Here is a 22,095-nt window from a genome sequence, read left to right on the forward strand (position 1 = left end):
TATGGATAGGGAAGTAAGTGGCAGAGGTTGGCGGATGCTACCCTGGAGGTGCAGGTATTCATGTGATCCTAGCCTGGAACTCCTGCTGAGCAGGAAGAAGTTACAGGTGCAGTTCGATCTGTTGTCCACGGCCCAGGCAGTGAGCCAGATACGGCATTTGAAGTTCTGTTTACGAATATGGGTAGAAGGCCGGCCGTCCTTCAGTCCTTCAGCTGAGGTGGCAGGCGGCTTTCCGGGACATTATTCAGGTTAGGGATTCGGGAGGCAGCTTGGTTTCTACCCTGGATAAAGTCAATGTTGCTTTTGAGGCTTTCTACAAGGGTCTCTATAGGTGTGAGCCCCCCAGGCGAAGGGGTTCGATCCTAATGACTGGGGTAGATCAGGCGAGCTGATATTAGAGTGAGACAGCTCGGCTCACACTAAAATATGCAGATTTGCCAAATGCTGATCCCACCCACAATGTATAGGATCCCATTGGATCTTGCGAGGCGTGACGAGTCAGGTAAACCATGGAAGAAGCCTCTTCTGGCATCTACTGGCCGGGCCGGGCCCCATTCGGGCCGGTAGCTCGCACACTACGTGTCGTTAACATCAATGAGCCAGGAATATATATCCCCAACGACTTGAGGATTCGCTTTTCATTCCCACAAAATGGTTTACACATCATAGATCATAGAATTTACAGTGCAGAAGGAGGCCACTCGGCCCATCGAGTCTGCACCGGCTCTTGGAAAGAGCACCCTACCCGAGGTCAATACCTCCACCCTATCCCCATAACCCAGTAACCCCACCCAACACTGACGGCAATTTTGGACACTATGGGCAATTTATCATGGCCAATCCACCTAACCTGCACATCTTTGGACTGTGGGAGGAAACCGGAGCACCCGGAGGAAACCCACGCACACACGGGGAGGATGTGCAGACTCCGCACAGACAGTGACCCAATCCGGAATCGAACCTGGGACCCTGGAGCTGTGAAGCAATTATGCTATCCACAATGTTACCGTGCTGCCCTTAATACCTTAACATACCTTAAAGATACTTGATGCATATTAAACGAATACTCATTAATGCCTGTCGTTGGTACTCGAACCCTCAACACGTCTTGATCTGTTGGGATATAATCACTGGCTGCAACACGATCAATGTCGGTCAGGTAACTGCAAAAGACATGGATTAGTGTGAGTCAGAATTTAAAAGATGCAGCAGCAGCAGCACAGTGTCCTCCACCTTAGAGAATTGATACGCATTAAAATGGACCCATTGTTCAAACAAGGAAATCTCAGGAATGTTTTATCATTAGGAGCTGCGATGTGTCACGCGATAGAAGTCATTCAACCTCCCCAGTGTGTATGGTGCCATACCACTTCCTCTTTCTCCTCCATGCAAGCCCCCTTCTGAAGAGAGAGCGCCCATCAACAATTTTAACTGAGATATTTTTTTTTAAAGGGGAGTCGAAAAATATTGAACATTCCTTGAAGTGTTGAAACATTTCAAATCTGAGACCCAATTCAATTGGAGACAACACCCCCATGGTGGGTGATGGGGGGGGGGGGGGTGTTTGGAGGGAACGGGGGGGGGGGGGGGGGGAAGGAAGGGGATTTAAAATCTCTAACATCTGAAACCCATCACCAGCCTGAATGCAGTATGCACACATTTGGTTTTAATGGAGACAGATTATTAAGGGGGGAAGGTGTGGTCGAACCGGCTCAACAGACGGGTCCATTATTTTAAATATGTCAACAATCCTGTGTGACTATTATTTTAGTAGCTATTTAAATTTGACTGTCGCAGTTTAGATTTCCCCCGGCTTGGGAAACCTGAAGAGAGACGAGCAAGGCTGGATCCAGAAGGTAAGTGCCATTTATGTGCTGTTTATGGGTCAGGAGAGGTGGAAATAAATATCTGGGCTGAGGGTAAGTTTTTGGACGGGTATCAGCATCTGCTCCCCCTGCCTGAGGACTAATTGCTCATTATGTTATTGGCAGATTATCATTTGGGAGGGACACAAATCTGCAACTGCACCTTAATGATCAGGGTGAAATTGATCAGCTCCATGAAGCAGTTAGGCGGAAATAGACAGATTATGCAAAGCAGCAAGGAATTCACCTTGAGGAAATTGTATCGCTTAAAAATCCCGAAAGGAATGTAGAAAATGTCAACGCCCCACCTGTCTCCAGCTTTGCGTGACTTCAGTTTATGATCCCTTTCAGTAGGATTCCCATTAACAGGCCACACCCATAGTTTGTCAGGACACAGCAGTAAAAGCACAGATTGATTGATAGTAACATTCGATAGGGCCTGAACTGTGCCCCTATTTAGTATATTAATGAGGCCCATTCCTGAGAGAGCAAAAACTGCCTGAATCAAGGCTGGGCAGCAAATTGCAACAGGTTAACCCTAAACCTAACCCTAAGGAGGGGCAGCAGAGGGCTGAAAATCATATTCGTTATTTGAAATCATAGATTATCATAGATTATCATAGATTATTTACAGTGCAGGAGGCCATTCGGCCCATCGAGCCTGCACCGGCTCACAGTCAAGGTCAACACCTCCACCCTATCCCCATAACCCAGTAACCCCACCCAACACTAAGGGCAATTTTGGACACTAAGGGCAATTTATCATGGCCAATCCACCTAACCTGCACATCTTTGGACTGTGGGAGGAAACCGGAGCACCCGGAGGAAACCCACGCACACACGGGGAGGATGTGCAGACTCCACACAGACAGTGACCCAAGCCGGAATCGAACCTGGGACCCTGGAGCTGTGAAGCGATTGTGCTATCCACAATGCTACCGTGCTGCCCCAAGTAAGGAATTCAGGGAAAACTATTTCATATAAGTATACGGTTATAATCCGCAGGGCATTTACGGGGTTGGATCAATTAGTCTCCCGTGAGTCTCATTGAGTATGAGCTTCTCCGCTGAGGGGCGACAGCCCCATCAGCAGAGCCACAGTCACAATGTACAAAAGCTCAGTCTGAGTGGGAGCCAACCAGGGAAGTCTCGACTGGGACCTGTGTACAATGTGCTAATAGTTTCTTGTTCAATAAACAGTTTATCTTAGCCTCTCACCTGGACTCCTCTGTGGACACAATATTGGCGATGAGGATAAAGTGGAGTGGCAGACGGTGCCGCTAATCGTTGGAAAACAGGCCAACTCTATGAGTACCACTGGGGAAAGGTTTGCACTACTTCCAAAATGCGACTCTTTGAGAAATTCGAGTGTACAAGATTGTAATACTTTAAACGTATGCACAACGTTTTTAGCGCTCAAGTGATAATTGGTGATGAGCGCCAGACAGTGCTGCTTTGCCCACGCCCAGCACAGCAGACCACCACAAAGCGGGAGACCCTCTAGGGGGTGTACTGCAGTGCACCACCAGAGCAGTCCAGGTATCGGAACTGCACAAGTACATGATCCGAAGGCGGTGGTCGCACACTAGTTGAACGTTCAGGGAGTGGCACTGCCAAGCTGGCAATTTTGAGTGTGCACGATTGGGCTGGGGGTGCCCGGCATGGGTGTTGGGTGGGGGGGGCCAAGGACCCTCCCATAGCGCGTTTGGGCTGGGAGGAAATTTGGGGATCACTTCGGGGGCCTCGGAGATCAGGATGCCATTTAAAAATGGCGCCCCAATCTCTCGTTATAATGGGGAGTTCCAGCGAGCAGAACTCCCCGCTGTACAAAACGGGGCTCTGTGCGGCCTCAGCCACGTGTTCCCCATTCAGACCCCTTATACAACGCGAGCCGCATTGAATAGCCATGTGTTTCTCGACACTGCGAGCAACGGGCAATACGCAGCTACACACGCTCACTAAGGGACCTTTTTCCCTTTTGGGAGTATCGCGCCCATAAGACCCTGAGGGAAAAGGACAGGGTGGATGTGGAGAGGATGTTTCCTCTTGTGGGAAAATCTGGAACTGGGGGGGGTCACTGTTTAAAAATAAGACTTTGCTCAGTTAAGTCAGAAATGATGAGACATTCAGATGGTCTTTGGAATTCTTCTCCCTAAAAGGCAGCGGGAGCAAAGGCTTTGAATATGTTTAAGGCTGGATGAAATAGATTCTTGGTAAGAAAAGGGGTGAAAAATTATTGGGGGTAGCCAGGAATGTAGATTTGAGACAAAAATCAGATCAGCTGTGATCTTATTGGATGATAGAGCAGGCACAGGGGCGCCTGATTGGTATGATTGTATTTCACGCAGAAGCCAATAGATATATTGAAATAGATACAACGGAAGACCATCAAACCACACAACATAAGTCAGTTCAAAAGGCAACTACATGTAATTCTGGAGAACAATGGGATTGAGAAATGGGCGGCTGGAAGCTGAGATAAAACAAAAAGGCGATGGAATTGCTGAGGCCAATTTCCTACTTTGCTCAATTATCAAAACAGGCAGCACAGACAAACAGAACTAAAATGCAATGACTGACATCGTTCTTCGCTCTGATTGATCTACGAGTGTGGGAATATCTGAAAGGATAATAAAGACTTACTAATTTGTAGAGTCAAGCAACTGGTACTCCCGACGCCGTTCATAGCATGTCCTTACTCCTGGATCATTCCATAAACTTTTAATCACATCCGCATGCTGTCGTTCAAGTGTAGCGATTTTATAGGCTTCTAATTCCTTTATTACCTGAGAATTTTCCTGTTGAATTAAATAAGGATGTAAATAGTTAGAAGAGGGATGGATTCAATTCCCGGATTCTTGTTCCTCAGCTTCTTATGCAGCCTGTTTGACAAATTCTGCAGCTCGAGCTAAACAGAAAGAGGCGGTACAGCGCCATTGCTGGAGGGAGGGTGTAAATACAGCGTGACAAGTTTACATTCGCATGTTTCCATTTTAAACGTGGACATAATTGTGTGCCAATATTAAAGAAAGAATGGAATGTATAACTTTAGAACTGGGACTGAATTACGTCAATGCACCCTGGCCAATTATCTCCAGCTCTCTACTTATAATTCATTCAATTGTTCTTGATAAACGTCACAAGGTATCAACTGGTAGTTAGATACATAATCATACATTTGGAGTATTTCTTGTCAGCTCCTCTCTTTTATATTGCTGTTGGCATATCCAACATGGAAATTTCCTATGTCAACTTGTAAGATTACACTCAGCTGACAAAGGGAATGACTTTATTAAAATAACTATTTCACAGTGAAAACTGTTAATGGATAATTCTAAATGTCAGTATTACAAAGTATCTGGACATCACCCTTCAACTCTAATCTTGAAATGAGTCTGCTCTTCTTTTCCTCTCTGCTACTGAAATCCTCATACCTGCCTCTGCAGGTTGAGATTCCACATTCACTATTCACTCCCTAAGAAAGTGCCATCAAGTTGGGCGTACAACTGGTGGCCAATCCACTGCCACTCTCGACCCCGCGAAGGCTGAAATTGATCTTGGATACTCCAAGGTGCTGCCTGAAATTCGGCCATTCTTTGCCGGTCAAATTGTCCAAAATTAAATCCCATTCACCCATCAAACTCTCCCTCATTCAGCTCCATTTCTCGTCTGTATTGAATGAAATGAAAATCGCTTATTGTCACAAGTAGGCTTCAAATGAAGTTACTGTGAAAAGCCCCTAGTCGCCACATTTCGGCGCCTGTTCGGGGAGGCTAGTACGGGAATTGAACCCGCGCTACTGGCCTTGGTCTGTTTTACAAGCCAGCTATTTAGCCCACTGTGCTAAACCAGCCCCAGAGGTCTTCTGAGGGTGTCAGCAGATTTGATTGGATTTGGATTTGTTTATTGTCACGTGTACCGAGGTACAGTGAAATGTATTTTTCTGTGAGCAGAAAAAGCAGATCATTTAGTACATGAAAAGAAAATATATAACAGGGTAACACAAGGTACACAATGTAAATACATAGACACAGGCATCGGGTGAAGCATACAAGAGTCTTAGTATTAATCAGGTTCTTTAGGAGTCTGGTAAGAGTGGGGAAGAAGCTGTTTTTGAATCTGTTCGTGCGTGTTCTCACACTTTTGTAACTCCTGCCTGATGGAAGAAGTTGGAAGAGTGACTAAGCCGGGTGGGAGGGGTCTTTGATTATGCTGCCCGCTTTCCCCAAGCAGCGGGAGGTGTAGATAAAGTCAGTGGATTGGAGGCAGGGTCCGTATGATGGGCTGGGCTGTGTTCAAGACTCTGAAGTTTCTTGATGTCTTGGGCTAAGCAGTTGCCATACCAGTCTGTGATGCAGCCAGATAGCATGCTTTCTATGGTTACATATACAGGCTGCAAAGGTAATCAGATTGGAAATTGCCTGTTTTGCTGGCACGGCACAGAACGCGCGCAGCAATATAGTGAACTGTACTAGCAATCCAAAGGGCACCCCACCTGGAGGTGTTTTTCTTTTCTTTCCAGAGGTTTAGTCCCTTACTGGAGGGTCACTCACTGGAATGCATAGCCACCAGTTACTCTCCTCCCTCTCAGCCCAAAGCCGTGCTTCACGTGAGTCTTCACAGCAAGTTGTAGGCAGAATCTCCAAATGCAGAGTGTATCACCACTGAGTGCAGGCTTGTTCTCAGTTACCTTCAACATGCACACCTCCATTAAAGTTTGCTGTAAAACACTCGCCTTTCCTTCCGTAAGCCAATATGGTGGCACAGTGGGTAGCACTGTTGCTTCACAGCTCCAGGGGCCCAGGTTCGATCCCCGGCTTGGGTCACTGTCTGCGCGGAGTCTGCACGTTCTCCCCGTGTCTGTGCGGGTTTCCTCCGGGCGCTCCGGTTTCCTCCCACAAATCCCGAAAGACGTGCTTGTTAGGTGAATTGAGCATTCTGAATTCTCCCTCTGTGTACCCGAACAGGCGCCGGAATGTGGTGACTAGGGGCCTTTCACAGTAACTTCATTGCAGCGTTAATGTAAGCCTACTCATGACAATAAAGATTATTATTATTAATTGTGACACCCATACCACTGCCTCAGCTAATTTCAGTGAACTCAGCATTAACCAAGGTTCGGCAATGGTGACTACAGCACTCAGCGAAGAGGAAATCTGGTAAACCTTCTAGAGTAAACACAATTTGTGTGGGCATATCAATTACCAGCGAATTAATGCACATATTTATTAAGTTTAGGAAACCTAGTGTGTGTCATTAACATTGTGTGAGTTTCTTTCCATCAATTAGTAAAGTTCTGTCGGTATTTCTGCATGGTGAGTCTATTCGTGCATATTCTTACACAATGCTAATGTGATCGGCAGTGAATTTCATGGATATTGCTAATCCGAATCAGACCTGAGATCTAAACATTTCTGGCCCTGAATATCTAATTAGCACACCACCCACAGTTGGAATAGGAGGTACTGGCTACTCCCTGCAGCTGGATCATGAGGTAATAATGGAAGAGGGTTGATCTCCCCTCCACGGGGAACTGACCTCTTTCAGAAGCCATGCCTGATGTGTAATCACTTTGTTTTAGCTGAAGTGGAATCAATGAATGCTGGATTATCTGAGTTGAAATTACTGAAGAAAGTGGCCAGAATTTGGAAAGTTGATGCTGGAATTCACATTAAAAGCTATCCTTCCTTTCAAACACCGGCTGAGGTGACGCATTCCTGCGTACGAACAAGGAGCAGGAGTAGGCCATTCAGCCCCTCTAATCTGCTCTGATATTTAGTAAGATCATGGTTGATCTGACAGTAACCGTAAATCTGTATCCTGCCTCCTCCCAATAACTTATCCCCCCCCCCCCCCCCCCCCCCCCCCCCCTCCTCTCGCTTACCAAGAATCTAATCACCTCTGCCTTTAAAATATTCAAAATCTCTGCTTCCACCACTGCCTCTTCAGGAAAAGAGTTCCAAAGACCCCTGACCTTCAGAGAGCACAAAAGTTGCTTTACTTCCATTTTAAATGTGTATTTTTAAAACCCGAGTTATAGAGCCATAGACGTTTACAGCATGGAAGCAGGCCCTTCGGCCCAGCTGGTCCATGCCGCCCAGTTTCTATCACTGAGCTAGTCCCACTTGCCTGCATTTAGCCCACATTTGGGCACAGACAGAGGCTTTTTCCCAGGGTAGAGGGGTCAATTACTAGGGGGCATAGGTTTAAAGTGCGAGGGGCAAGATTTAGAGGAGATGTACGAGGCAAATATTCTACACAGAGGGTAGTTGGTGCCTGGAACTCGCTGCCGGAGACGGCGGTGGAAGCAGGGACGATAATAATAATAATAATAATCATCGCTTATTGTCACAAGTAGGCTTCAATGAAGTTACTGTGAAAAGCCCTTAGTCGCCACATTCCGGCGCCTGTTCGAGGAGGCTGGTACGGGAATTGAACTCACACTGCCGGCATTGTTCTGAGTTACAAGCCAGCTGTTTAGCCCACTGTGCTAAACCAGCCCCGGTTGTGATGTTTAAGGGGCGTCTTGACAAATACAGGAATAGGATGGGAATAGAAGGATACGGACCCTGGACGTGTGGAGGATTTTAGTTTATACGGGCAGCATGGTTGGCGTCGGCTTGGAGGGCCGAAGGGCCTGTTCCCGTGCTGTACTTTTCTTTGTTCTTTGTTCTTTGTTTATCTCTCTATACCCCACCCTGCCCTTGTAACTGTCTAACTGCTTTTTAAAGGACAAAATTGTACCCGCCTCTACCACTGCCTCTGACAGCTCGTTCCAGACGCTCACCACCTTCTGTGTGAAGAAATTTCCACCCGGTCTCTTTTGTATCTCTCCCATTGCACCTTAAACCCTTTAGTTCTTGACTCCTCTACCTTTGGGAAAAGATGTTGACTATCTACCTTTGGGCAGCACGGTAGCATAGTGGTTAGCACAATCGCTTCACAGCTCCAGGGTCCCAGGTTCGATTCCGGCTTGGGTCACTGCCTGTGCGGAGTCTGCACATCCTCCCCGTGTCTGCGTGGGTTTCCTCCGGGTGCTCTGGTTTCCTCCCACAGTCCAAAGATGTGCAGGTTAGGTGGATTGGCCATGCTAAATTGCCCTTAGTGTTGGGTGGGGTTACTGGGTTATGGGGATAGGGTGGAGATGTTAACCTTGGGTAGGGTGCTCTTTCCAAGAGCGGTGCAGACTCGATGGGCCGAATGGCCTCCTTCTGCTCTGTAAATTCTATGTATCTATGTACCTTATCTCTGCTCCTCATTATTTTATAGACCTCGATAAGATCACCCCTAAGCCTCCTACGCTCCAGGGGGAAAATTCCCAGCCTCTCCTTATAACTCAGACCATCAAGTCTAGATCCTTCCACAAGAGGAGATATCTTCTCCCCATCTACGCTGTCAAAACCTCTCAGAATTTTATATGTTTCGGTCAAGTTGCCTCCTACTCTTCGAAACTCTAGTGGATACGAACCTAACCTGTCCAACCTTTGCTCAAAGGACAACCTGCCCAATCCGGGTATTGGTCTGGTAAAGGTTCTGTGAACTGCTTCCAATGTATTTACATTCTTCCTTAAATAAGGTGACCAATACTGTACAAAGGTTTTTTGCCTTATTGCCATTGGCTTCAGGGCAAGAAAGGAATTGTTAAAAGACGAGCACAAAAATTTCAAACAAAAAATAAAGTTCAATATTAATGAAAGGGCTCTATTTCCTTAATTCAAATTTCCTGTTAATAGTTTATCATTTTCATCAATAGATTTTGTTACCTAAACCACCAGATGCTTTTCGAAATAGTTTTGTGTTTAAATCATTAGATTCGTTAACTATTAACCAAAATGTTTACTGAAGTTCTAATAGAAAAAAGGTTTCTTGGTGCAGTTTTCTATGCAAAGAACAAAGAAAAGTACAGCACAGGAACAGGCCCTTCGGCCCTCCACACCTGCGCCGACCATGCTGCCCGCTTAACCTAAAACCAGCAGCACATGGCTATCACTGTTGCTTCACAGCACCAGGGACCCGGGTTCGATTCCCGGCTTGGGTCACTGTCTGTGCCGAGTCTGCACGTTCTCCCTGTGTCTGCGTGGGTTTCCTCCGGGTGCTCCGGTTTCCTCCCACAAGTCCCGAAAGACCTGCTTGTTAGGTGAATTGGACATTTCCGAATTCTCTCTGTGTGTACCCGAACAGGCGCCGGAATGTGGCGACTGGGGGCTTTTCACAGTAACTTCATTGCAGTGACAATGTAAGCCTACTTGTGACAATAAAGATTATTATTATGTTATAGAATGGCAGACTATAGATTCAGGAAGATTAAGTATAGCAAGTGTACTGGGGCACCTGTTGCACATTAAGCATAGTGTGTAACTGTGGGAAATATCATTAATACAGGAACTGCAACTACACATGGACAGGAAGTGCACCATTTACAGCTGTGGCATAATCAAATGCTTCTAAAGGGAAACAGGAAAAGGTTATTTGACCTTACTGTAAAATAATTTCTTGCTCTTTGAATGGAGATTTCAGATACCCGTCTTAGCCACACATGAAAGAGATACTTCAACACTGTCTATTCTCCCAAAACAACAACAAGGAAAAGAGTTCTGATAACCTTTCAAGATGTTAAGAAGTGAAGCAAGAATGACCTTCACTCTTCTGGCACAATGTAATATTTGAACAGAGCCTTACTGTCGCTGCATAGAATTTGTGAGAGAAACGCATTATTAACAAGGTCCAAATGAAATATTTCCCTTGTATCTCCCTTTCCACGTTGCTTGTAGTCACAGCTGATAAATGCTGGCTACCTGATCTTATACACTTTACTGGCAAAAGCAGACGGAGGATTAATGGTGTGAGATTACCCACTTGAAGATTGTCTGGCAAGAAAATAATTTAGCCTGAGTAAATGCTTCATTCAGCCAAACAGGTAATATTTCTGTCAGTCTCCTGTTCCTTTTTGTACATGCAAATTAATACTCAAACCAAAATGCCTGTTGATATGAAAGTCCCTGACCTCATCTTCCTCCTTGTTCCAAATACCTTTTGTTTATAGATACATTCTGCAGTGAAAGGTTAATCTTCCACTGTTCATCATTCTTTTCAAAATACAGCAAAATGTTCCAATATTTTTAAATGTAACCTCTCCCACATGTATCAAAATGCAGCACTTTCAAAATAAATTGTTGAATTGTGGGCCTCATTTTTTGCCCATTCTAGTTGCCCTGGCAACGTACAGCTGGCCCTTCTCCATAAATTGTCGTAGTCCCCGTGATGATGGAGTTCCCACCAGGCAAAGAATTCCAGGACAATGGTCAGCCCTGCTGCCTCCCAGCCCCAGGGACCCGGGTTCGATTCCAACCTTGGGTGTCTGTGAGGAGTTTGCACTTTCGCCCAGAGTTTGCGTGAGTTTGCTCCGGGTCACCCAGTTTCCTGCCACAGTCCAAAGATGTGCAGGTTAGGTGGATTGGCCATGATCAATGGGCAAGGGCTATGGGGATAGGGCAAGGGAGTGGGCCTAGGTAGGGTGTTCTTTCGGAGTGTTGGTGCAGACGCAATGGGCCAAATGGCCTCTTTCTGCACTGTAGGGATTTCATGGATTCTATGGCCAGTGACCTAACAACAATGAAGGAACAGGATGGATAATCAGTGAGAGGAAACCTGGCGATGATGATGTTCTCAAATTCACCTCTGATGGAACTATCAATTCACTAGACACGTGCTTTAAGATATGAACAGTGGTTTTAATCTACTTACAACAGAGCCAGCCTGTTCCGCATTGAACTCTCGATGAACTGAACAACTGGCTCTGAGCATTGGTATTTATACAGCAGTCCAGGGGGAGGAATCGTGGGCGGAGCCAAGGGTGGAGCCCTGTATAAACTCCTAAGCATTCCCAACGCTACTCCCCCTAGTGGTCGGGAAACGCAACTGCGCTTACAAATGCATGGTCTCATGTATATACAATACAGTGTGAATTACGGAGTTACATTCACCACAACCTCCTTGGTGGAGAATTTAAGTGGGGGTGAGGGACTGTTCAAGCACACTTGGCGGGTGCTGCTGTGCATCCTGCAGATCGTTGATATGGTCGGCATGGCAGACTGGTGGTGGTTTGAGCGAGTGGATGGAGTCCATTGGCAGGAGCTTTAGTAAATCAAACTGCTGAGTACTAGATACTGTAAATGCATGAGTCCCACCCTCTGGGTAACACACTGAGCTGTGCTCCTGTCTGCCTCTTTCAGACGAATGCTAAAAATATCATGTGACTATTTAATAAACACCAACGAGTTCTCCTGGTGGTATAACTTGCCCGGATCCTATTGGCTGGGGACAATTGGCTACCCCATGTTCCTTGAGGAATACAAGCTCCTCCAATGAGAAGGAGTGCGGGGTCCTCATTAGCAGCACGATTGTATAAATGGAGCTGGCCAGTGTGGTACCAGCTGGAGATGGAACCAGTAGTGAACAACTTGCCCCGTGTACACATTGTGGTAAATATAAGTTACTTTCTGCTTGACTCTACAATCATGTGCTGGATTCTTCCCCACCCTCACGAAACTGGTGTTTGGTCAATATTTCTCCTTCAAACAACGGCAGCAAAAACCGATTAACCGCTCATTACTCATTTGTTGTTTATGGAATGGTGACGGCAAGTCAAGGCTGCCATGTTTATCTTTTGACAATGATGTTAATTAATTGTGGCACCGTGCCAATGTTCATTCACTGCAGTTCCTCGTTGGGTGTGATTGACAGACAAAGGCTCGCAGTCAATAGATTGAACTTCGAACTTCTTCCCCGGCCATCCTCATTTCTTAGGTGCTCAAAACATGCAGCTGAAATAGAAAGTTCTTAAATATCGCCCGAACCATCCTCACAGAAAACAGACAGTACAATATGAAGGAAGAAATTTAAACCTAAGATTTGTATCAACCTTTTTTAAAAAAATATCATTCCTTTCGATCTTACCTTGTTTCCGTGATGCTGATATTGGATGTTCAAGGTGTCCATTGCTCTTGCAATGGACTGTATTGCAGTGATTATATTTTGGTAGACCAACTTTGCAAAGGCTTTCCGTTCATCCTCTGAATATCCAGAGCCATGGATGATCCGCATCTGTTTGATGAATGTGCTTTTGCCGCTTTCCCCAGTGCCTGGTTTAAAAGAAACACCCAAGGTTCAAGTTAGGCTGCTCACTTATTACAGAATAAGGGAAGCTGCCAAAGCAACCATGAGGTGCATTCCCGTTCCATATTGTCTTGCCGCCCAACTTGCTGCACGGTGAGCCGCTGATCTCAAATCCATCCCGTGACTGGAAAAACATGGCCGGGAAGGGAGATGTTTCTCCCTGGAATGGCAACGGGAAGCACAGACGGAAAGCTTGGTGCTTGCCCCCAGCATTTTGTCTTTACCGGGGAAAGTAAACGATTTGATGATGATCTGTGAGGAGAGAGGGGGAGATATGGAGCTCTCAAAGGTGGAAATAGGAAGAGGCTCTCTGTCTGGGTGGGGGTTGAGATACAGCTATCTTAATTCTGGGATGCTAGGCTGACCCAACCAGAATCAAAATCTTAAATGCATCTGCTTCAGTGCATTTTGGTGAAGAGGTTGTGGTGCTAGACTAGCAATCCGCAAGTCAAACATTCAAGTTATATTTTGGCAGGTTATGAAACTGAATCTTAATTTGTGTGTTGGCTCCAGAAAAATGAACATAAAAGATGTTAGATTATCTAGACCACATGTTGCAAAGCTACTAGCCCGGCTAACACAAGTTCAAAGTGACCTTGATTTTTATCAAAAGGCCTATTGCTATTTTTTCAGGGCGACTACAAATGAACAATATCATAGAATTTACAGTGCAGAAGGAGGCCATTCAGCCCATCGGGTCTGCACTGGTCCTTGGGAAGAGCACCCCACCTAAGCCAGTACCTCCACCCTATCCCATAACCCTACCTAATCGTTTTTGGACATTAAGGGGCAATTTAGCGTGGCCAGTCCACCTAACCTGCGCATCTTTGGACTGTGGGAGGAAACCGGAGCACCCGGAGGAAACCCAGATAGACAAGGGGAGAACGTGCAGACTCCATCTAGGGACCCAAGCCGGGAATTGAACCTGGGACCCTGGAGATGTGAAGCAGCAGTGCTCACCACTGTGCTACCATGCCACCCTCACCTATATGCCAGCCTCACCTACTGAAGGCTGAGCTGTGGCCTGGTTGGTAGAAGTCTTCCCTGTGAGCCATTGTCGTAGGTTTCAAGTCCCACTCCAGGGACTTGAACACAACATGTCCTCTGATGCTCCAGTGCAGCACTGAGTTAGTGCTGCACTGTCAGATGCCTCACACCGGGTTCCTGCCTCCCCTCTCAGGTGGCTGTAAAAGATCCCACGGAAATCTGCCCAGGAGAGCTGAGATGTTCCCTGCAGTGTTCTGGTTAATAATTAACCCTCCAACAACACTCATAAACAAACTAAACTTGTGAAAGTTTGGCCATGCTCCTGATCTTTTGCCACCCGGCACAGAGGCGGTGCCGTCAGGGAGGTGGGCCTGCTTGTAAGCATGCTCCTGGGCCTGGCTAAGGTGATCCCAAACAGGTCCAGGCAGAGGGGGTCACCCGGGGTCGACCGTCTGCCCCTCTTCCTCAGCTACGTTCAGGGCCGTGTGTCCTACAAAAGGAAGCACACCCCTTCTCCATCTGGTGGGGGGGGGGGGGGGGGGGAGAGAGGGGGGGGGGGGAAGGGGGGGTGCTTCGATTACCTCCCAAAAAATACATTTTGATTTAATTCGGTAATGTTCCATTAAACATTTTCCTGAGTGACAATGCCCCTTGAAAGGCCGACCAATTGAATTTACCTGCTTAGTTGCAATGCTCGAAAGAGTGTAACCAAATGATCTGGTCATTATCACGTCACAGTTCATGGTGACTCTCGAGAAGAAACACAAAATAAAATTGTGCGTGAATTTTAATTGATTCCCAGGGACTGTGCCAACCCGCGAGAGTGGCGGGGGGGGGGAAATAAAAACGAAAGTGAGTGCAACGTCAAAATCACACAACAGCACACAAAGTGCAGCAGAGCAAGACAGTGAGCCTGTCGCTCTCGTCCCATTGCAACCCCTCAACCTTCCAGGGCAATGGAGGGTCGTAGACGTCCCAACCAAATGGGGGACCCAGCTGTTGCATAACTTTATTTCTTCTATTTAAAAAAGAAAGCAACATTTGGTGGTTAACTGGCCATACCGAAGACTATTTGGGGCATTGCCTAGATCAGGCACAAATAAAAAGGCAATTCTTTGTCTGTTGCACACTTGACATCGACTGGGAAAGGAAATGAAATCAGATCCCTGCCGGTAATGTGATGGACAGGTGAAGCCATTAAGATTTGAAATCCAATTCAAAGCTCCTCTCCACCGCACACAAGAATCTTTCATTAACTCGTAAATATGGGCTCAGACCGTAATAACGTACAGTAAAGTAAATGAGATTCAATTATGCGTAGCGGTGCTTTATTCTACATGTATCCACAACTGTGGTTAACTGTAGCTCCCTCATCATCATTCTGGCCTGAGTCATCATACAGACAATGCAATAATATTGAAGAATAGGGCAACAATGGAATAATTCATGAAAACTATGATGTGGAGATGCCGGCGTTGGACTGGGGTGAGCACAGTAAGAAGTCTTACATCACCAGGTTAAAGTCCAACAGGTTTGTTTCAAACACGAGCTTTCGGAGCGCAGCTCCTTCCTCAGGTGAATGAAGGACTTGCCCACCTAATCCCATTTGCCTTTCACCTGAGGAAGGAGCTGCGCTCCGAAAGCTAGTGATTGAAACAAACCTGTTGGACTTTAACCTGGTGTTGTAAGACTTCTTACCATGAAAACTATGGCTGAGATCTCCCCCGCCCCGTTCCCCACCCCTCCAGCCGTAACCATGGCCGCCAGTGTCAGAGCCAAAATGTCCTCCCCTGAGTTTCTATGTATATTGGAGAGACAGAGAGGCAGACAGGCAGAGATTTTTATATGTAGAATCGCTTCCCGTTTTTTAATATCCTGCTTTCCCCTTTTACACAATTCTCAGCCACTGCCAGGCCAAGTGGTTAAGTATTTGGTGCCACTGGTCGCTGTTCTGCATAAACGTAGCCGATCTTTGTTCACATGATATATTCTGAACCTTATACTTCCACATGGAGGATGTGAAATTTAAACGGCGCAGTATTGTGGTCAGACAGCCTGTCAATGCTATTGCATCTTGTTTGCAAAGGGTGCACCAGGAAGATATTCCGCCTTTGTTAACGGTGCAAAACAAAAAGAGCAACAAGGCTGACTCCGTGCCACAGACGATTCTTTTCTTAATTCTTTCACAGGATGTCAGCACCACTTACAGGGCCAACACCAACAAATCTGTGGTTTGTTATCCTTCCCAAATTGCCCTTGAGAAGGTGGTGGTGAGCCGCCTTTCTTGAACTGATGCAGTTCATGTGGTGTAGGTACACCCAGAGTGCTGTTAGGGAGGGAGTTTCTGATCCAGCGACAGTGAAGGAACAGCGATATAGCTCCAAGTCAGGTGGATGTATGGCTTGGAGGAGGGGTCTTGGAGCTTCCCATCCATCTCTTGCCCCTGTCCTTCTAGGTGTGAGAGGTTGTGGTTCGGAAGGTGATGTAGAAGGAGCTTTGATGAGTCGCTGAAGTGCATCTTGTCGAAGGTGCTTACTGCTGCCACTGTGCATCAGTGGTGAATGGAGTAGACATTCAAAGTAGGATACGGGGTTCCAGTCAAACAAGCTGCTTGATGAGGGGGCAGCAGGGTAGCATGGTGGTTAGCATAAATGCTTCACAGCTCCAGGGTCCCAGGTTCGATTCCCGGCTGGGTCACTGTCTGTGTGGAGTCTGCACGTCCTCCCCCTGTGTGCGTGGGTTTCCTCCGGGTGCTCCGGTTTCCTCCCACAGTCCAAAGATGTGCGGGTTAGGTGGATTGGCCATGCTAAATTGCCCGTAGTGTCCTAATAAAAGTAAGGTTAAGGGGGGGTGTTGTTGGGTTACGGGTATAGGGTGGATACGTGGGTTTGAGTGGGGTGATCATGGCTCGGCACAACATTGAGGGCCGAAGGGCCTGTTCTGTGCTGTACTGTTCTATGTTCTATGTTCTATGATGAGCTTCTTGAATGTTGTTGGTACTGCACATAGAACCATAGAATCCTACAGTGCAGAAGGAGACCATTCGGCCCAACGAGTCTGCACCGACCCTTCGAAAGGCAACGCTACCTAGGCCCAATCCCCCGCCCTATTCCTACAACCCTATCCTAAGGGACAATTTAGCATGGCCAATCTCCCTACCCTGCAGAACTTTGGACTGTAGGAGGAAAGCGAAGCACATGGAGAATGTACAAGCTCCACACAGACAGTGACCCGAGGTCGGAATCGAACCCAGGTCCCTGGTGCAGTGAGGCAGCAGTGCTAACCACTGTGCCACCATGCCAGCCATATCTAGACATTCGAAAAGTATTCCATCACACTCCTGACTTGTGCCTTGTAGATGGTGGACAAGTTTTGGGAAGTCGGGAGATGAGTTACTCACCACAGAGTTTCCAGGCTCTGACTTTATAGCCCCAGTATTTATCCAGTTGGTCCAGTTGGGTTTCTGATTAATGGTAACCCCCAGTTCATGCGAGGGACTGCAGAAACGTGGGTTCTCTTCAACTTGAAAGAAGAAAACACAGAGGGTAGCCTCAGAGTGCAGCATAAGAGTCTGGTACATTCAGAATTAACGTGGGACTGAGTACGGTACTGCCCACACTGTGATGGAAGAAGGCACATGACCCAGGGGTCAGTATGGTGTTGTTCCAAGTCGGGTTAAGATCTAAACATGGAGATAGCTCCATAGCTCCTCGCCTGTATCCTTGACTGCATATGTGTAAACAGTTCTATTTGTTAACCTACTGAAGACTACAAAGACTTATGTAAGAGACTCCATTCTATAACCAACACCCTCCCAACATAGAATACCGAAAGCGGCCTCCTCGGTGATTCTCCTGGCCCCAACGGGCCGAGTGGCCACCAAGTTCGGCTGAGTCCCACCGGCGGTGTATTACTCAGGTCCCATGTGGCAGGGCCTGGAAGGTGTGTCTGCGGGGGCCGTCCTGGAGGGAGGCGGGGGGATCCGACCCGGGGGGGTCCTCCACGGTGGCCTGGCCAGCGATAGGGGCCTACCGATTGGTGGGCGGGCTGGTTCCGTGGGGACCTATGTTCCTCCGAGCCGGGCCCCTAAAGGGCTCCGCCATATTGCCCGGGGGACGGTGCGGAGACGAAAGCCCACGCGCATGCGCAGAATCATGGCGGCCCTGGCACGCATGCGCAAACTCACGCCGGCCGTTCTGCGGCGGCTGGAGCTGCAGTGACCACTCCAGCGCCTACCTAGCCCCCCCAGGAAGGGGAGCATACCGGATGATCGAGGACCATTGACGCCGGAGTGGTTGGCGCTGCTTCTCACGCTGGCGTCAGAACCTGGCCACAGGATTGGAGAACCCGCCCAATAATTTTCAAAGTGTGGTGAATGTATAATGCATAATTCACACTGTGTATCACTGTGTCCCTGTGGGCTCCGTCTGTGACCTGTTGCGCGGCTCTGCCCACAGGGGGAGATGAGGAGCTTGTACAGGGCTCCACCCTTGGCCACGCCCATGGCTCCGCCCATGGCCCCTCCCACTACCGGAGGTATAAAGTGCTGCGGTCTTGTGAGTCTGCCCTCAGTTCTTCTGGTCGCAGGCAGGCTCAGTTGTAAGTCTATTAAAGCCACAGTTTACTTCCTCTCGTGTCTTGAGTGAATTGATGGTCACATCAATTTAATAGACTTAAAAAAACCACCATGGAATCAGCCCTCAAATCTGATCGACTAGAAATCGACCCACAGGCCGCAGAAGCGAAGGAAATCTTTCTACGCTGGCTTCGATGCTTCAAGGCCTACCTGGCTGCGTCGACTACCTCCGCTACTACTGAAGAGCAGAAACTCAGTCTCCTACACACACGGGTGAGCCATCGCATCTCTACGCAACTCGATAGTACTGACTCGTACACCGAAGCACTCGCTATACTCGACCGCCTATACGTGCGGCCTGTAAATGAAGTTTACGGGCGGCATAGTTTCACTACCCGCCGCCAGCGCCCCGCAGTCGCTACAGGACTATCTGCGTGACCTAAAAGCTCTTGCACGGGAATGTAACTTTCAGGCTGTAACTGCCTCCCAGCATATGGAACTCGCTGTCCGTGATGTGTATGTTGCAGGGGTCCGGTCTAACTACGTGCTCCAGCGTCTCCTCGAAAAAGGGGCCCAGAACTTGGAGGACACGGTAACGCTAGCAACCTCGCTGGAGGTCGTGTTTCAAAGTTTGAACTCGTTCCCCGCCGACCACGCAACCCCATCGTGGACCCCCGACCAGAGACTGCCTCAGGCCTGCGCCGCGCAGCCACCCGCCCACTATGGAGCGCCATCGTGCCATTTCTGCGGTCAGCTCCAACACCCACGGCAGCACTGTCCTGCCCGCAACGCAACCTGCAGCAGCTGCGGTCGAAAAGGACATTTTGCTAAGGTATGCCTGTCTAAATCTAAACTCTCTAACTCTCCCGCTATCCAGAGAAATCGCTCCCCCAACTTGCAGGCCCGCAGACTCCGCAATGTTGCAGTGGGTCTGCCAACTCTGCCCCCGCCCAACATGTGTGACTCATCTTGGCAATCCTCCCCCACGCGGCCAGCCATGTGCGAGTCATGGGGGCCGCCACCTTGGGCACCACCTTCCTCGCCGACCACCACGTGCAATCAACGGGGGCCACCATCTTGGCCATCACCCGATGTTCATATCGATGACTACGACCTCCGTGGACAATCATCACGGGGCCACTCCAGCACTGCTGATCGAGCCGCCGACTACCCGCAACTCAAAGCAGTCACTTTGGACCAGTCGCGGCCAAAGCACCTCAGAAGCTCAATGATGTCCGTTCATGTCAACGGATACAAGACACCGTGCCTCTTCGACTCCGGCAGCACTGAGAGCTTCGTTCATCCAGACCTGGTAAGACGCTGTTCGCTCCCTATCTTCCCAGCACGGCAAACTATCTCCCTCACCTCAGGATCGCACTCGGTTCAAATACAAGGGCGCACCGTCGCGACATTAACAATACAGGGCGCCAACTACTCTAACTTCCAGTTGTACATACTCCCAGACCTCTGCGCCCCCCTCCTACTTGGGCTCGATTTTCAATGCAATCTTCGAAGCCTCACACTCAGCTTCGGTGGACCCCTACCCCCTCTCACTATGTGCAGCTTAGCGACTCTAAAAATCAACCTCCCTCCACTCTTTGCGAATCTCACTGCTAACTGCAAACCCGTAGCCACTCGCAGCAGGCGGTATAGCCTGCAGGACAGGGTATTTATCAGAGCCGAAGTCCAGCGGCTCCTACACGAGGGAATCATAGAGGCCAGTAATAGCCCCTGGAGAGCTCAAGACCGGGGAAAAGTTCCGGATGGTGGTTGATTACAGCCAGGCCATTAACCGGTTCACGCACCTCGATGCGTACCCCCTCCCCCGAATTGCAGACATGGTCAACCAGATCGCCCAGTACCGCATCTTCTCCACGGTGGATCTGAAGTCTGCATACCACCAGCTCCCAATCCACCCAGAGGACCGCCACTACACGGCGTTCGAGGCAGATGGCTGCCTCTTCCATTTCCTCCGGGTCCCCTTTGGCGTCACGAACGGGGTCTCGGTGTTCCAACGAGCAATGGACCGAATGGTGGACCAGTACGGGCTGCGGGCCACGTTTCCGTATTTGGATAACGTCACCACCTGCGGCCATGACCAGCAGGAGCACGACGCCAACCTCCACCGATTTCTCCAAACTGCCCAGAAACTCAACCTCACATACAATAAGGAGAAATGCGTTTTCCGCACAACCAGACTAGCCATCCTCGGCTATGTCGTGGAAAACGGGGTCCTGGGGCCTGACCCGGACCGTATGCACCCCCTCTTACAACCCCCTCTCCCTCATTGTTCCAGGGTCCTCAAGAGGTGCCTGGGATTTTTCTCCTATTACGCCCAGTGGGTCCCCCAGTATGCGGACAAAGCCCGCCCACTATTTAAGGTCACACTCTTCCCACTGTCAGCCGAGGCCTACCAGGCCTTCAACTGCATCAAGGAGGACATCACCAAAGCCGCCGTGCGGGCGGTGGATGAATCCGTCCCCTTTCAGGTGGAGAGCGACGCCTCTGAGGTCGCTCTTGCTGCCACTCTGAATCAGGCAGGGAGACCAGTAGCTTTCGTCTCCCGAACCCTCTCCGCTTCAGAATTTCGACACTCCTCAGTCGAAAAAGAGGCTCAAGCCATTGTGGAAGCCGTACAGCACTGGAGGTACTACCTCGCAGGTAGGAGGTTTACCCTCATCACCGACCAGAGATCGGTTGCCTTCATGTTCGACAACTCGCAACGGGGCAAAATAAAAAACGATAAAATCTTGAGGTGGAGGATTAAACTCTCCACCTATAATTATGACATCATATATCGGCCGGGAAAGCTCAACGAGCCCCCAGATGCCCTGTCCCGCGGCACATGTGCCAGCGCGCAAGACGACTGATTACAGGCTATCCACAATGACCTCTGCCACCCGGGGGTCACCCAGCTCGCCCACTACATCAAAGCCCGAAATCTGCCTTTCTCCACTGAGGAGGTAAAAGCCATCACCAGGTATTGCCCGATCTGCGCGGAGTGCAAACCGCACTTCTATAGACCTGACAAGGCCCACCTGGTCAAGGCTTCTCGGCCCTTTGAACGCCTGAGCATCGATTTCAAAGGGCCCCTCCCCTCGACCAACCGTAACGTGTACTTCCTCAACGTCATAGACGAATTCTCCCGTTTTCCGTTTGCTATCCCGTGCCCCGATATGACCTCCCACACAGTCATCAGAGCCCTGCACAGTGTCTTCACCCTGTTCGGCTTCCCCAGCTACGTCCACAGTGACAGGGGTTCGTCCTTCACTTTTTAAAAAATAATTTTTATTGAAAAATTTTGAATTTGTACAATAACACATCGTAGTAAAATACCAAAAATAACAATAATATTAACAATCATAAACATTCGCCCCACCTCCATGAACACAGCATTTTAACAACAACGCAAATTAACACAATATAAAGTTATAGAATAGACACTACAATAAGGAACACCCCCCCCCCCCACCCCGTGTTGCTGCTGCTATTG

General features: G+C 48.5%; 1 protein-coding gene across 2 annotated transcripts in view; it reads right to left on the reverse strand.

Moving 5' to 3' along the window:
• Window positions 1-22,095, reverse strand: part of LOC119953368 (guanine nucleotide-binding protein subunit alpha-11-like) — a 96,060-nt gene that overhangs the window by 16,438 nt on the left and 57,527 nt on the right. For both annotated transcript variants that reach the window (XM_038777561.1, XM_038777562.1), the window contains exons 2-4: window positions 12,821-13,005; window positions 4,508-4,662; window positions 1,035-1,163 (exon numbers count right to left, since the gene is read on the reverse strand). In XM_038777561.1, coding sequence (XP_038633489.1) covers window positions 1,035-1,163; window positions 4,508-4,662; window positions 12,821-13,005 — 469 coding nt within the window. The remainder of the gene's footprint in view (window positions 1-1,034; window positions 1,164-4,507; window positions 4,663-12,820; window positions 13,006-22,095) is intronic.

This window comes from Scyliorhinus canicula, chromosome 18 (genome assembly GCF_902713615.1).
Source record: "Scyliorhinus canicula chromosome 18, sScyCan1.1, whole genome shotgun sequence".
Taxonomy (NCBI): domain Eukaryota; kingdom Metazoa; phylum Chordata; class Chondrichthyes; order Carcharhiniformes; family Scyliorhinidae; genus Scyliorhinus; species Scyliorhinus canicula.